At 43.4% G+C, this 12,861-nt stretch overlaps 1 protein-coding gene across 1 annotated transcript in view; it reads right to left on the bottom strand.

The window, feature by feature from the left end:
- Positions 1 to 12,861, bottom strand: part of LOC140197728 (guanine deaminase-like) — a 75,518-nt gene that overhangs the window by 25,392 nt on the left and 37,265 nt on the right. Inside the window, exons 9-11 of the mRNA XM_072258113.1 lie at positions 12,652 to 12,749; positions 8,164 to 8,231; positions 3,154 to 3,300 (exon numbers count right to left, since the gene is read on the bottom strand). Coding sequence (XP_072114214.1) covers positions 3,154 to 3,300; positions 8,164 to 8,231; positions 12,652 to 12,749 — 313 coding nt within the window. The remainder of the gene's footprint in view (positions 1 to 3,153; positions 3,301 to 8,163; positions 8,232 to 12,651; positions 12,750 to 12,861) is intronic.

The raw sequence follows: 12,861 nt of genomic DNA, 5'->3' as shown, positions 1-12,861 counted from the left end.
GTCATAAAACTTGTCTTAATTGTTACACAAAGAATGAACAAAGAAAGAAGAGCTGAGAGAACAAAGAAGTCATGGTTATCTTCTACAAAAACTAGCTCAGATTAAAAACAACGTGTCAGTGATAAGAATTAGCCTGTAAATTAGCCAGATTCAAGCGATGCAATACCTGTTGCAGAAAAACTAAGAAGCTGCAAGTAAAATGCAGAAGCAGCAAGACCACGATCACTGGAAAATTCACTAAACAGTTACATGCTTATAGGTGATTCTATAAAAATACAAGCAAGCAGAGGAAAGTTAAACTACAAGAGAAAAAGCCATTCTACACCCTGATCTACACCGTGGTGAGATGAAGAGGGCTGGAAGGAGATATGTGGAACATAATAGCTGCATGTCAGTTGCATAAGAACTAACATGCCACTGTTGGACCAAGTGACCAATTTCTGTAATGCAAAGATGTGGAATCGATAATGGGTAGAGCTGCGTAACACTAAGGGCAGAAGACGCTGGTGGGAGTTGTGTACAGGCCACCTAACAGTAGTAGTGAGGTCGGAGATGGTATTAAACAGGAAATTAGAAATGTGTGCAATAAAGGAACAGCAGTTATAATGGGTGACTTCAATCTACATGTAGATTGGGTGAACCAAATTGGTAAAGGTGCTGAGGAAGAGGATTTCTTGGAATGTATGCGGGATGGTTTTTTGAACCAACATGTCGAGGAACCAACTAGAGAGCAGGCTATTCTGGACTGGGTTTTGAGCAATGAGGAAGGGTTAATTAGCAATCTTGTCGTGAGAGGCCCCTTGGGTAAGAGTGACCATAATATGGTGGAATTCTTCATTAAGATGGAGAGTGACATAGTTAATTCAGAAACAAAGGTTCTGAACTTAAAGAGGGGTAACTTTGAAGGTATGAGATGTGAATTAGCTAAGATAGACTGGCAAATGACACTTAAAGGATTGACGGTGGATATGCAATGGCAAGCATTTAAAGGTTGCATGGATGAACTACAACAATTGTTCATCCCAGTTTGGCAAAAGAATAAATCAAGGAAGGTAGTGCACCCGTGGCTAACAAGAGAAATTAGGGATAGTATCAATTCCAAAGAAGAAGCATACAAATTAGCCAGAGAAAGTGGCTCACCTGAGGACTGGGAGAAATTCAGAGTTCAGCAGAGGAGGACAAAGGGCTTAATTAGGAAGGGGAAAAAAGATTATGAGAGAAAACTGGCAGGGAACATAAAAACGGACTGTAAAAACTTTTATAGATATGTAAAAAGGAAAAGACTGGTAAAGACAAATGTAGGTCCCCTGCAGACAGAAACAGGTGAATTGATTATGGGGAGCAAGGACATGGCAGACCGATTGAATAATTACTTTGGTTCTGTCTTCACTAAGGAAGACATAAATAATTTTCCAGAAATAGTAGGGGACAGAGGGTCCAGTGAAATGGAGGAACTGAGGGAAATACATGTTAGTAGGGAAGTGGTGTTAGGTAAATTGAAGGGATTGAAGGCAGATAAATCCCCAGGGCCAGATGGTCTGCATCCTAGAGTGCTTAAGGAAGTAGCCCAAGAAATAGTGGATGCATTAGTGATAATTTTTCAAAACTCGTTAGATTCTGGACTAGTTCCTGAGGATTGGAGGGTGGCTAACGTAACTCCACTTTTTAAAAAAGGAGGGAGAGAGAAACCGGGGAATTATAGACCGGTTAGCCTAACGCCGGTGGTGGGGAAACTGCTGGAGTCAGTTATCAAGGATGTGATAACAGCACATTTGGAAAGCGGTGAAATGATCGGACAAAGTCAGCATGGATTTGTGAAAGGAAAATCATGTCTGACGAATCTCATAGAATTTTTTGAGGATGTAACTAGTAGAGTGGATGGGGGAGAACCAGTGGATGTGGTATATTTGGATTTTCAAAAGGCTTTTGACAAGGTCCCACACAGGAGATTAGTGTGCAAACTTAAAGCACATGGTATTGGGGGTAAGGTATTGGTGTGGGTGGAGAATTGGTTAGCAGACAGGAAGCAAAGAGTGGGAATAAACGGGACCTTTTCAGAATGGCAGGCGGTGACTAGTGGGGTACCGCAAGGCTCAGTGCTGGGACCCCAGTTGTTTACAATATATATTAATGACTTGGATAAGGGAATTAAATGCAGCATCTCCAAGTTTGCGGATGACACGAAGCTGGGTGGCAGTGTTAGCTGTGAGGAGGATGCTAAGAGGATGCAAGGTGACTTGGATAGGTTGGGTGAGTGGGCAAATTCATGGCTGATGCAATTTAATGTGGATAAATGTGAAGTTATCCACTTTGGTGGCAAAAATAGGAAAACAGATTATTATCTGAATGGTGGCCGATTAGGAAAAGGCGAGGTGCAACGAGACCTGGGTGTCATTATACACCAGTCATTGAAAGTGGGCATGCAGGTACAGCAGGCGGTGAAAAAGGTGAATGGTATGCTGGCATTCATAGCGAGAGGATTCGAGTACAGCAGCAGGGAGGTACTACTGCAGTTGTACAAGGCCTTGGTGAGACCACACCTGGAGTATTGTGTGCAGTTTTGGTCCCCTAATCTGAGGAAAGACAACCTTGCCATAGAGGGAGTACAAAGAAAGTTCACCAGATTGATTCCTGGGATGGTAGGACTTTCATATGAAGAAAGACTGGATGAACTGGGCTTGTACTCGTTGGAATTTAGAAGATTGAGGGGGGATCTGATTGAAACGTATAAGATCCTAAAGGGATTGGACAGGCTAGATGCAGGAAGATTGTTCCCGATGTTGGGGAAGTCCAGAACGAGGGGCCACAGTTTGAGGATAGAGGGGAAGCCTTTTAGGACCGAGATGAGGAAAAACTTCTTCACACAGAGAGTGGTGAATCTGTGGAATTCTCTGCCACAGGAAACAGTTGAGGCCAGTTCATTGGCTATATTTAAGAGGGAGTTAGATATGGCCCTTGTGGCTACGGGGGTCAGGGGGTATGGAGGGAAGGCTGGTACAGGGTTCTGAGCTGGATGATCAGCCATGATCATAATAAATGGCGGTGCAGGGCCGAATGGCCTACTCCTGCACCTATTTTCTATGTTTCTATGTTTCTAAATCTCATTATAATTTTAGTCAAATTACAAAATGGGGATTGTACACAGTTTCTCACCTTTACTGCCACCAAGCGTTGCAAGTTTGAATGCTTCCCTATACGAAAGCTCCTCATAATCTGGAGAGGTTAAACTCAGAATCTTGGACGTATCAATGGCTCTCCGTACAGCATCAAGTATTGAAGGCGAGTAACCACCTGAAACATCTAAAACAGAGTTTCGTATCATTTCAGCATTGCACATCAGAAAAGTAGCTGAAAGGTGAATAGTTGTCAAGGAGATACCTTTGAACTGCAGACTAAGAAGATCAGGTAAGAACAAAGTGGTTCTGCTGATTTTCTCCTTGTGAACGAGCCAACACCATAAACCACAAGAGACATTACAGAGGGTAGAGATGATATATGGAATTGTATTACCTGTTGCTGGTGTAGGTTCCAACCAGGACTCTCCTGAGTGAGCCCATCTCTGTCCTTTGGTGGTCCACTGCACTTACCTGCTCCATCACTGCTGATAGAAGCTTGTGCTTCTGATGGTGGGGGATATTAGATTATGTGCACCTGACCTTCAGCAGTGCACAAGGGCTGAGTCATCTTTAGGACCTTCCCTGCTGATACCCATGAAATTCTCACCTTAGTGTCTTCAGCTCATTTCCCTACATGCTTATGATCTTTTGCTAGCATTACACACAGAAAGTTTGGAAATATGTATTCCAATAGTCATGGTCTAGTACATTAGTTTCTAATTTAGAGCCATAGAGTCACAGAAAATGACAGCATAGAAACAAGTCCTTTGGCCCATCTCATCCATGCCAAACCATTTAAACTGCCTAGTCCTATCAACCTGCGCCCAGACCAAGGCCCTCCATTCCCATTCTATCCATGTATCTATTCAAACTTCTCTTTAATACTGAACTCAAAATTGCATCCATCACTTATGCTGACAGCTTGTCCACACTCACACCACCTTCTAAGTGAAAACATTTCCTCTCATGCTTTGCTTAAACTTTTCACCTTTCACCCTTAACCCCATGACCTCTAGTTATACTCTCAAACAACCTCAGTGAAAAAAGCCTGCTTGCAATTACCCTATCTATCCCCCTCATAATCTTCTACGTTCTAGGGAATAAAGTTCAAACCTATTCAATCTTTCCTTATAAGTCAGGTCCTCCAGATCTGGCAACATCCTTGTAAATTTTCTCTGTACTTTTTCAAATTTATTTATATCTTTCCTATAGGTAGATGACCAAAACTGCACACAATACTCCAAATTAGGCCTCACTAACCACTTATAAAACTTCAACATAACATCCCAACTCCTGTACTCTATATTTTGATTTATGAAGGCCAATGTGCCAAAAGTTTTCTTTACAATCCTATCTACCTCTGACACCACTTTCAATGAATTATGAACCTGTATTATCAGACCCCTTTGTTCTACCGCACTCCTCGGTGCCCTACTGCTCACTGTGTAAGACCTACCCTGGTTTGTCCTCCCAAAGTGCAACACCTCACACTTGTCTGCATTAAATTCTATCTGCCATTTTTCAGCCCATTTTCCCAGCATGTCCAGATCACGCTGCAAGTTTTGTTAGTCTTCCTCACTGTCCAAATCACCCCTAATCTTGGTGTCATCCGCAAATTTGCTGATCCAGTTTAGCACGTTATCATCCAGATCATTGATATAGATGCCAAACAACAAACGACCCAGCATCAATTCCTGAGGCACTCCACAAGCCCAGGTCTCCAGTCAGAGAGGCAACCATCTACTACCACTCTCTGGCTTCTCCCACGAAGCCTATGTCCAATCCAATTTACTACCTCATCTAGAATACCAAGTGACTTAACCTTCTTGACCAACCTCCCATGTGGGTCCTTGTCAAATGCCTTGCTGAAGTCAACGTAGACAACTTCCACTGCTTTGTCTTCAGCAACATTACTGTAACTTCCTTGCAAATCTCTATAAGATTGGTTAGATACAACCTACCATGCACAAAGTCATGCTGACCATCTCTAATCAGTACCCGCCTATCCATATACTCGGGTATCTGGTCTCTTGGAATACTTTCCTATAACTTTCCCATTATTGATGCTTGGCTCACTGGCTTATCATTTCCTGGTTTATTCTTCGAGCCTTTCTTAAACAGTGGAACAACATTAGCCATCCTTCAATCCTCTGGAAACTCACTTGTTGCTAAGGGTGATTTAAATATCTCTGCTAGGACCCATGCAATTTCTTCACTTGCCTCCACAGGTTCCAAAGGAACACCTTGCTATGCCCCAAGGATTTATTCACCCTAATTTGCCTCAGGACAGTAAATAACTCCTCCTCTAATCTGTATCAGTTCCATGAGCTCACTTCTATAGACTCTGTATCTGTCTCCTGAGTAAATACAGATGTGAAAAATCAGTTTAAGATCTCCCCCATCTCTTTTGTCTCCACGCATAGATTAGCATTCTGATCTTCCAGAGGACCAATTTTGTCCCTTCCAAACCTTTTGCTCTTAACATATCCCTTAGGATTCTCCTTCACCTTGTCTGCTAGGGCAACCTCATGCTTCTTTTAGCCCTCCCGGTTTCTTTCTTAAATGTCCTCTAGCATTTCTTATACTCCATAGCATCTCATTTGTTCCTACTTGTTAGGCACCTCATTTTATTTTTTAACCAGGGCCTGAATATCTCTTGAAAACCACAGTTCCCTAAACCTGTTATCCTTTTAGAATAAATGTCAAAATGAATGTGCCTTTTATTCTGATGGGCACATACAAGCTTTGTACTTCCAAAATTTCACTTTTGAAGGCCTCCCACTTACCAAGTACACCTTTGCCAGAAAACAGCCTGTCCCAATCCACACTTGCCACATCCTTTCCGATACCATCAAAATTGGCCTTTCTCTAATTTAGAATCTCAACCCGAGGACCAGACCTATCCTTTTCCATAGTTACCTTGACACTAATAGTATTATAATCATTGGATAGAAAGTGTCCTCCTACACAAACTACTGTCTCCTGCCCTGTCTCGTTTCCTAACAGGAAATCAAGTATTGCACATTTGTTCATTGGGGCTTCTATGTACTGCTTAAGAAACTTCCACAAACACATTTGACAAACTTTATTCCATCTAGTCCTTTTACAGTATGGGACTTCCAGTCAGTATGTAGAAAGTTAAAATGACCTACTGTCACAACTTTTTGTTTCTTGCAACAATCTGCAATCTATCTACAAATTTGTTCCTCTAAAGCCGGCGACTGTTGGGTGGTCTATAATATAGCCCCATTAATGTGGTCATACCTTTCTTATTCCTTAGTTTCACCCATAAAGCCTCACTAGAAGAGCTCTACATGTACAATCTAAGGACTACCATGACATTTTCACTGACTAGTAGTGCCACCCTTCCTTTTTTGATCTCTCCCGCTCTGTCACGTCTAAAACACCGGAATCCCAGAATACTGAGTTGCAAGTCTCACAACTGGCTACAAAATCATAATTCCAAGTGTTGATCCATGCCTTGAGCTCATCTCCCTTTCCTGGGGACCCAAGTCACCCCAACCACAAATTGTTCCAGCTGCTACTATCCGGGAAATGGTACCCCAGCATTAAAAGCCAGGACCAACAGGGTCCAGCATGGCTTCTTCCACCAGGCCATCAGACTGCTTAACTCATGCTGGCACAACTGAATTCCTATGTTATATTGACTGTCCTGTTGTACATTTATTATAAATTACTATAAATTGCACATTGCTCATTTAGACACCACCACGTTGAATGGAGACATAACAAAGAGAGTTTTACTCCTCATGTATATGAAGAATGTAAGTAATAAAGTCAATTCAATTCAATACTTCTTGCGTTCTTCCATTACTTGGAGGACTCTAGGTTCCAATCTCCTGACAGGGACATGGGCCATAATATTCTGGCTGGCATTTGCCTGGTCATCAGGGAGCTCTGCATTGATAGATGTATTGTCAAAGATTTACGGGACATGGACGTGGCCTCCTTAGTCCACCACGTCTGTGCCATCATCTGGAACCTATCTTTACCAATCCCTTGTGGCCCATAGCATTCTATGCCATGGTACTCCAAACGCAGATGAGATGTTAAGACTGAGGCCCTACCTGCTCTGTCAGGTGGATGTAAATATTCCATGGCACTCTTTCAAGGAAGAGCAGGGTAGTTGTCATGTTTAGAGTCATCAAGGGGTGCAACACAGAAACAGGCCATTTGCTCGTTGACCATGCCAACTATTTACATCTATCCCACATTTAGCTCATCTTTTACTCCACTCAGGTTCCAATTAATCATGCCTGGATTCTGCCACTCATATATACAATTGAGACAATTTACAGTGGACCATCGACCTACCAAACCACACATCTTTGGGTTGTGGAGTGAACCCGTGGGAGAACATGCAAACTCTGCACAGGCAGCATGCTAGTGCAGGATTAAACCTGGGTTTCTTGCACTGTCAGGCAGTGACTCTATAAACTGCACCTCTTCTCTCCGATGTCCTGAGCTATCACTTAATTTAACTCAGATTTAGATTCGGATCACATTGAAATTCCTTACTCAGGTGAACCTTACAGAGTAAACAGTATACATGACAATGATGCATACTGCAATCAGTGCGAAACAACAGAATGGCACAAGTTAGCAGATAGTCCCACACCCATGAATCTTCTCTGCTTCTCTCTAGCTTTTGTCTCATTTGATTAAATAAGCATTTGCTTATTTTTCAACATTGATGTCTGGTTCCAGATTCTTCCACAAGAGGGAAATTCCTCTCTTCATCCTCATTGTAAAGATCCTCAGTTTCGAGCAAGTCTGCTCTCACTCCTCTGAACAGCATGGTGAAGGTACTCCACCAGACTGGTGGGTAGGGAATTATAGGATTTAATCCCAGCAACTAGGAACCCGCAATATGATGCATCCACGTTCTGTTCAGAAAGCTCCAAAGCGGTTTGTAGTCAATGAAACAATTTTGAAGCATTATTGACTGTTGAATTAAAGAGACAAGAAGACAAAGAAGACAAAAGGTGCACACCTGGTCCAGAGACAAAAAAAATGGTTTACCTACCTGTTCCTAGCCCCACATTTACTTTGTGATTCAAAGCCCTTCGTACATCCATTAAACCGCTGCACAGGCTGGAGGGTGAAAGAGAGAAATCATGCCCCAGTATGTCTGTTATTCACACAGATTCTAACAACAAGCACGTACAACTAACAATTGCCCATCAGCACTAACAGGCTCCACTGGATATTGCTAACACTGGAATCATGGAGTTGTGGTGTGCCAAGTTTTTCATAATAACATTGCTCACTTCTCTGGTAAATCTTCCATTAATGTCCGTATCTCTGCTCCATAGCTCTCTCAGCTCCCCCAGCCTCTGGAACCAAGGTTCCACCCATGACACAGGTTTTACCGTGCAGTCTGAAGGCTAAACCAAGTTAGTCACCAGTAAGCCTAATGGGGAATTTGGGAGAAAGTGCAATACCGCAGAGTGGAAGGTTCGTTACCGCGGAATGCGGGAGGTCTGTCACCGCGGAGTGCGGGAGGTTCGTCACCGCAGAGTGGAAGGTTTGTTACCGCAGAGAGCAGAAGGTTCGTTACCGTAGAGAGTGGAAGGTTTGTTACCAAGAATGGAAGGTTCCATATAACCATATAACCATATAACCGTATAACAATTACAGCACAGAAACAGGCCATCTCGGCCCTTCTAGACCGTGCCGAACTCTTACTCTCACCTAGTCCCACCGACCTGCACTCACCCCATAACCCTCCATTCCTTTCCTGTCCATATTGTTGTCCAATTTAACTTTAAACGAAACATCGAACCTGCCTCAACCACTTCTGGTGGAAGCTCGTTCCACACAGCTACCACTCTCTGAGTAAAGAAGTTCCCCCTCATGTTATCCCTAAACTTTTGCCCTTTAACTCTCAACTCATGTCCTCTTGTTTGAATCTCCCCCACTCTCAATGGAAAAAGCCTATCCACATCAACTCTATCTATCCCCCTCATAATTTTAAACACCTCTATCAAGTCCCCCCTTAAGCTTCTACGTTCCAAAGAATAAAGACCTTTCTCTGTAACTTAGGTGATGAAACCCAGGTAATATTCAAGTAAATCTTCTCATACTCCTCTATTTTGTTGACATCTTTCCTATAATTCGGTGACTAAAACTGTACACAGTACTCCAAATTTGGCCTTACCAATGCCTTGTACAATTTCAACATTACATCCCAACTCCTATACTCAGTGCTCTGATTTATAAAGGCCAGCATACCAAAAGCTTTCTTCACCACCCTATCCACATGAGATTCCACCTTCAGGGAACTATGCACCATTATTCCTAGATCCCTCTGTTCTGCTGCATTCTTCAATGCCCTACCATTTACCATGTATGTGCTATTTTGATTAGTCCTACCAAAATGTAACACCTCACATTTATCAGCATTCAACTCCATCTGCCATCTTTCAGCCCACTCTTCTAACCAGCCTAAATCCCTCTGCAAGCTTTGAAAACCTACTTCATTATCTGCAACTCCACCTATCTTAGTATCATCTGCATACTTACTCATCCAATTTACCACCCTATCATCCAGATTATTAATATATATGACAAACATATAAAACAACATTGGACCCACTACAGATCCCTGAGGCACACCACTAGTCACCGGCCTCCAACCTGACAAACAGTTACCCACCACCACTCTCTGGTGTCTCCCATCCAGCCACTACTGAATCCATTTTACTACTTCAATATTAATACCTAACGATTGAACTTTCCTAACCAAACTTCCGTGTGGAACCTTGTCAAAGGCCTTATTAAAGTCCATATGGACAACATCCACTGCTTTACCCTCGTCAACTTTCCTAGTAACCTCTTCAAAAAATTCAATAAGATTTGTCAAACATGACCTTCCACGCACAAATCCATGTTGACTGTTCCTAATCAGACCCTGTCTATCTAGATAATTATATATACCATCTCTAAGAATATTTTCCATCAATTTACCCACCACTGACATCAAACTCACAGGCCGATAATTGCTAGGTAGACTCTTAGAACCCTTTTTAAACAATGGAACAACATGAGCAATACGCCAATCCTCCGGCACCATCCCCGTTTCTAATGACATTTGAAATATTTCTGTCAGAGCTGCTACTATTTCTACACTAACTTCCCGGTTCATTACCGCAGAGTGCGGAAGGTTCATTACCGACAGCGCAGAATGTTCGTTACCGAGAGTGGAAGGTTCGTTACCAAGAGTGGAAGGTTCGTTACCGCAGACCGTGGAAGGTTCGTTACCGCAGACTGTGGAAGGATCGTTACTGAGAGTGGAAGGTTCGTTACCGCAGACTGTGGAAGTTTCGTTACCAAGAGTGCAGAACGTTCGTTACTGAGAGTGGAAGGTTCGTTACTGAGAGTGGAAGGTTCATTACCGCAGACTGTGGAAGGTTCGTTACCGAGAGTGGAAGGTTCATTACTGCAGACTGTGGAAGGTTCGTTACTGAGAGTGGAAGGATCGTTACCGAGAGTGGAAGGTTCGTTACCACAGACTGTGGAAGGATCGTTACCGAGAGTGGAAGGTTCGTTACTGCAGACTGTGGGAGTTTCGTTACCAAGAGTGCAGAACGTTTGTTACTGAGAGTGGAAGGCTTGTATTGCAGAGTGCGGAATGTTCGTTACCGAGAGTGGAAAGTGCGTTACCACAGACTGTGGAAGGTTCATTACTGAGAGTGCAGAATGTTCGTTACCGAGGGGGGAAGGCTTGTATTGCAGAGTGCGGAATGCTCATTACTGAGAGTGGAAGGCTCGTTACTGTAGAGAGTGGAAGGTTCGTTACTGAAAGTGGAAGGTTCGTTACCGAGAGTGCAGAACATTCATTACCGAGAGTGAAAGGATCGTTACCGCAGAGTGTGGAACATTTGTTACTGACAGTGCGGAATGCTCGTTACCGAGGGTGGAAGGCTTGTATTGCAGAGTGCGGAATGTTTGTTACTGAGAGTGAAAGGATCGTTACCGCAGAGTGTGGAACGTTCATTACCGAGAGTGCAGAATGTTCGTTAGTGAGAGTGGAAGGTTCATTACTGCAGACTGTGGAAGGTTCGTTACCGAGGGTGCAAAACGTTCGTTACCAAGAGTGGAAGGTTCGTTACCGAGAGTGCAGAACATTTGTTACCGAGAGTGGAAGATTCGTTACCGCAGAGTGTGGAATGTTCGTTACCGAGAGTGTGGATGGTTCGTTTCCAGGAGTGTGGAACGTTCGTTCCCACAGAGAGTGAAACGTTCGTTACTGCAGAGTGTGGAACGTTCGTTACCGCAGAGTGGAAGGTTCGTTTCCAAGAGTGCAGAACGTTCCTTCCCGCAGGGAGTGGAAGGTTCGTTACCGCAGAGTGGAAGGTCTGTTACCGAGAGTGCGGAAGGTTCTTTACTGCAGAGTACAGAATGTTTGTTACCCAGAGTGGAAGGTTTGCCCCCAGTGAATGGCTGAGTTTAAAGGCAGAGACAGATCTATGCAGAAGTGAGATATGTATGAAAGATCAAGGAATAAATGACATGGTTATAATTTGAACTAAAGAGGGGTATGGAGAGACTTATGAAAACATCAGCATAAACAAGCTGTGCTGAATGGCCTCCCTCAATGCTGTACCATGCAATACATTAAAATATATACCTTTAGAAGAGAGACAAAATGTTTTGGAATCTTCAGGGACCTAGCTGAGAATCCATTGGGGGATCAATCAACATCTAGACTTGGGAATCAGGTTAGCAAATAACCATCAGGGCAGGGAGCAAGGGGCCTAGCAAGAGCATCTGCCAGAGCTATTGTCCAGACAGGAAACAAAGTTCCTGAGATTAACCAGAACCTGACAATCCTCATCCAGTCTAGGCACTTTCAATACCACCACACTCCTAGAAATATTGCACATCCCATGCACAGCTCAATGACCGTAGAATCTGATTTCCTTTTAAAGATTCACACAACACAGAAATAGGCCATCCATGCTGACCATGAATCCTAAATCAACACTGATCCCTTTCTATTCACCTTGTGTTCCCACTAACCTGCACCATGCCTTACCACTCATCTACACACTTAGGGTAACTCACTGTGGCCAATTAATCTACCAGCTCACACATCTTTGGGATGTGGAAGGTAATTAGAGTACTAAGAAGACTGCCATTGAGTGACTGGGAGAATGTGCGGATGCCATACAGACAAAACCCAAAGTCAGGATTGAACCCAGGCTGCTGGAACTGTGAGGCAGTAGGTCTACCAGAGTGCCACAGGGCTGCCCCATTACGAATGTTGATTGCTTGATAAAGTTTAACTGCACTGTCTGAAATAGTGCCGTGGGAAGGCAGGAGGCGCCTCAGCTTGATGCTTCATTGAAACGAAGGCACCTAAGTCAAAGCAGCACTCCCTTAGTGTGGCATGGGATCACTGGTCTGGACTTCTGTGTTCAAGTTCCTGGCGTGCAACCTTAAAGCCAAATCTCGACAGAATATTAAACCAAGAGTTCTTGTTGTACTCATTTTTTTTTCGGATACTCACGATATGTTAGAATTGGGACAGTGTGCAATGCCAGCTCCTTTCCTCTGGAAGAGTTCAAGCTCCTCATCGGAGAGGTAGACTCCATGAGCCATGATAGTCTGGAAAGACATTGTAGTTGATGATGAGCTCTTGATGAGAGGCTCCTTTAAAACTCTTACACAGACGGTGGGAAAAATCCAGAAAAATAGGCAGAGACTCAAAGGGGGAGTG

Source organism: Mobula birostris, chromosome 5 (genome assembly GCF_030028105.1).
Source record: "Mobula birostris isolate sMobBir1 chromosome 5, sMobBir1.hap1, whole genome shotgun sequence".
Taxonomy (NCBI): domain Eukaryota; kingdom Metazoa; phylum Chordata; class Chondrichthyes; order Myliobatiformes; family Myliobatidae; genus Mobula; species Mobula birostris.
The sequence above is the reverse complement of the archived record's forward strand: the minus strand, read 5'-3'. Positions and strand labels throughout refer to the sequence as shown.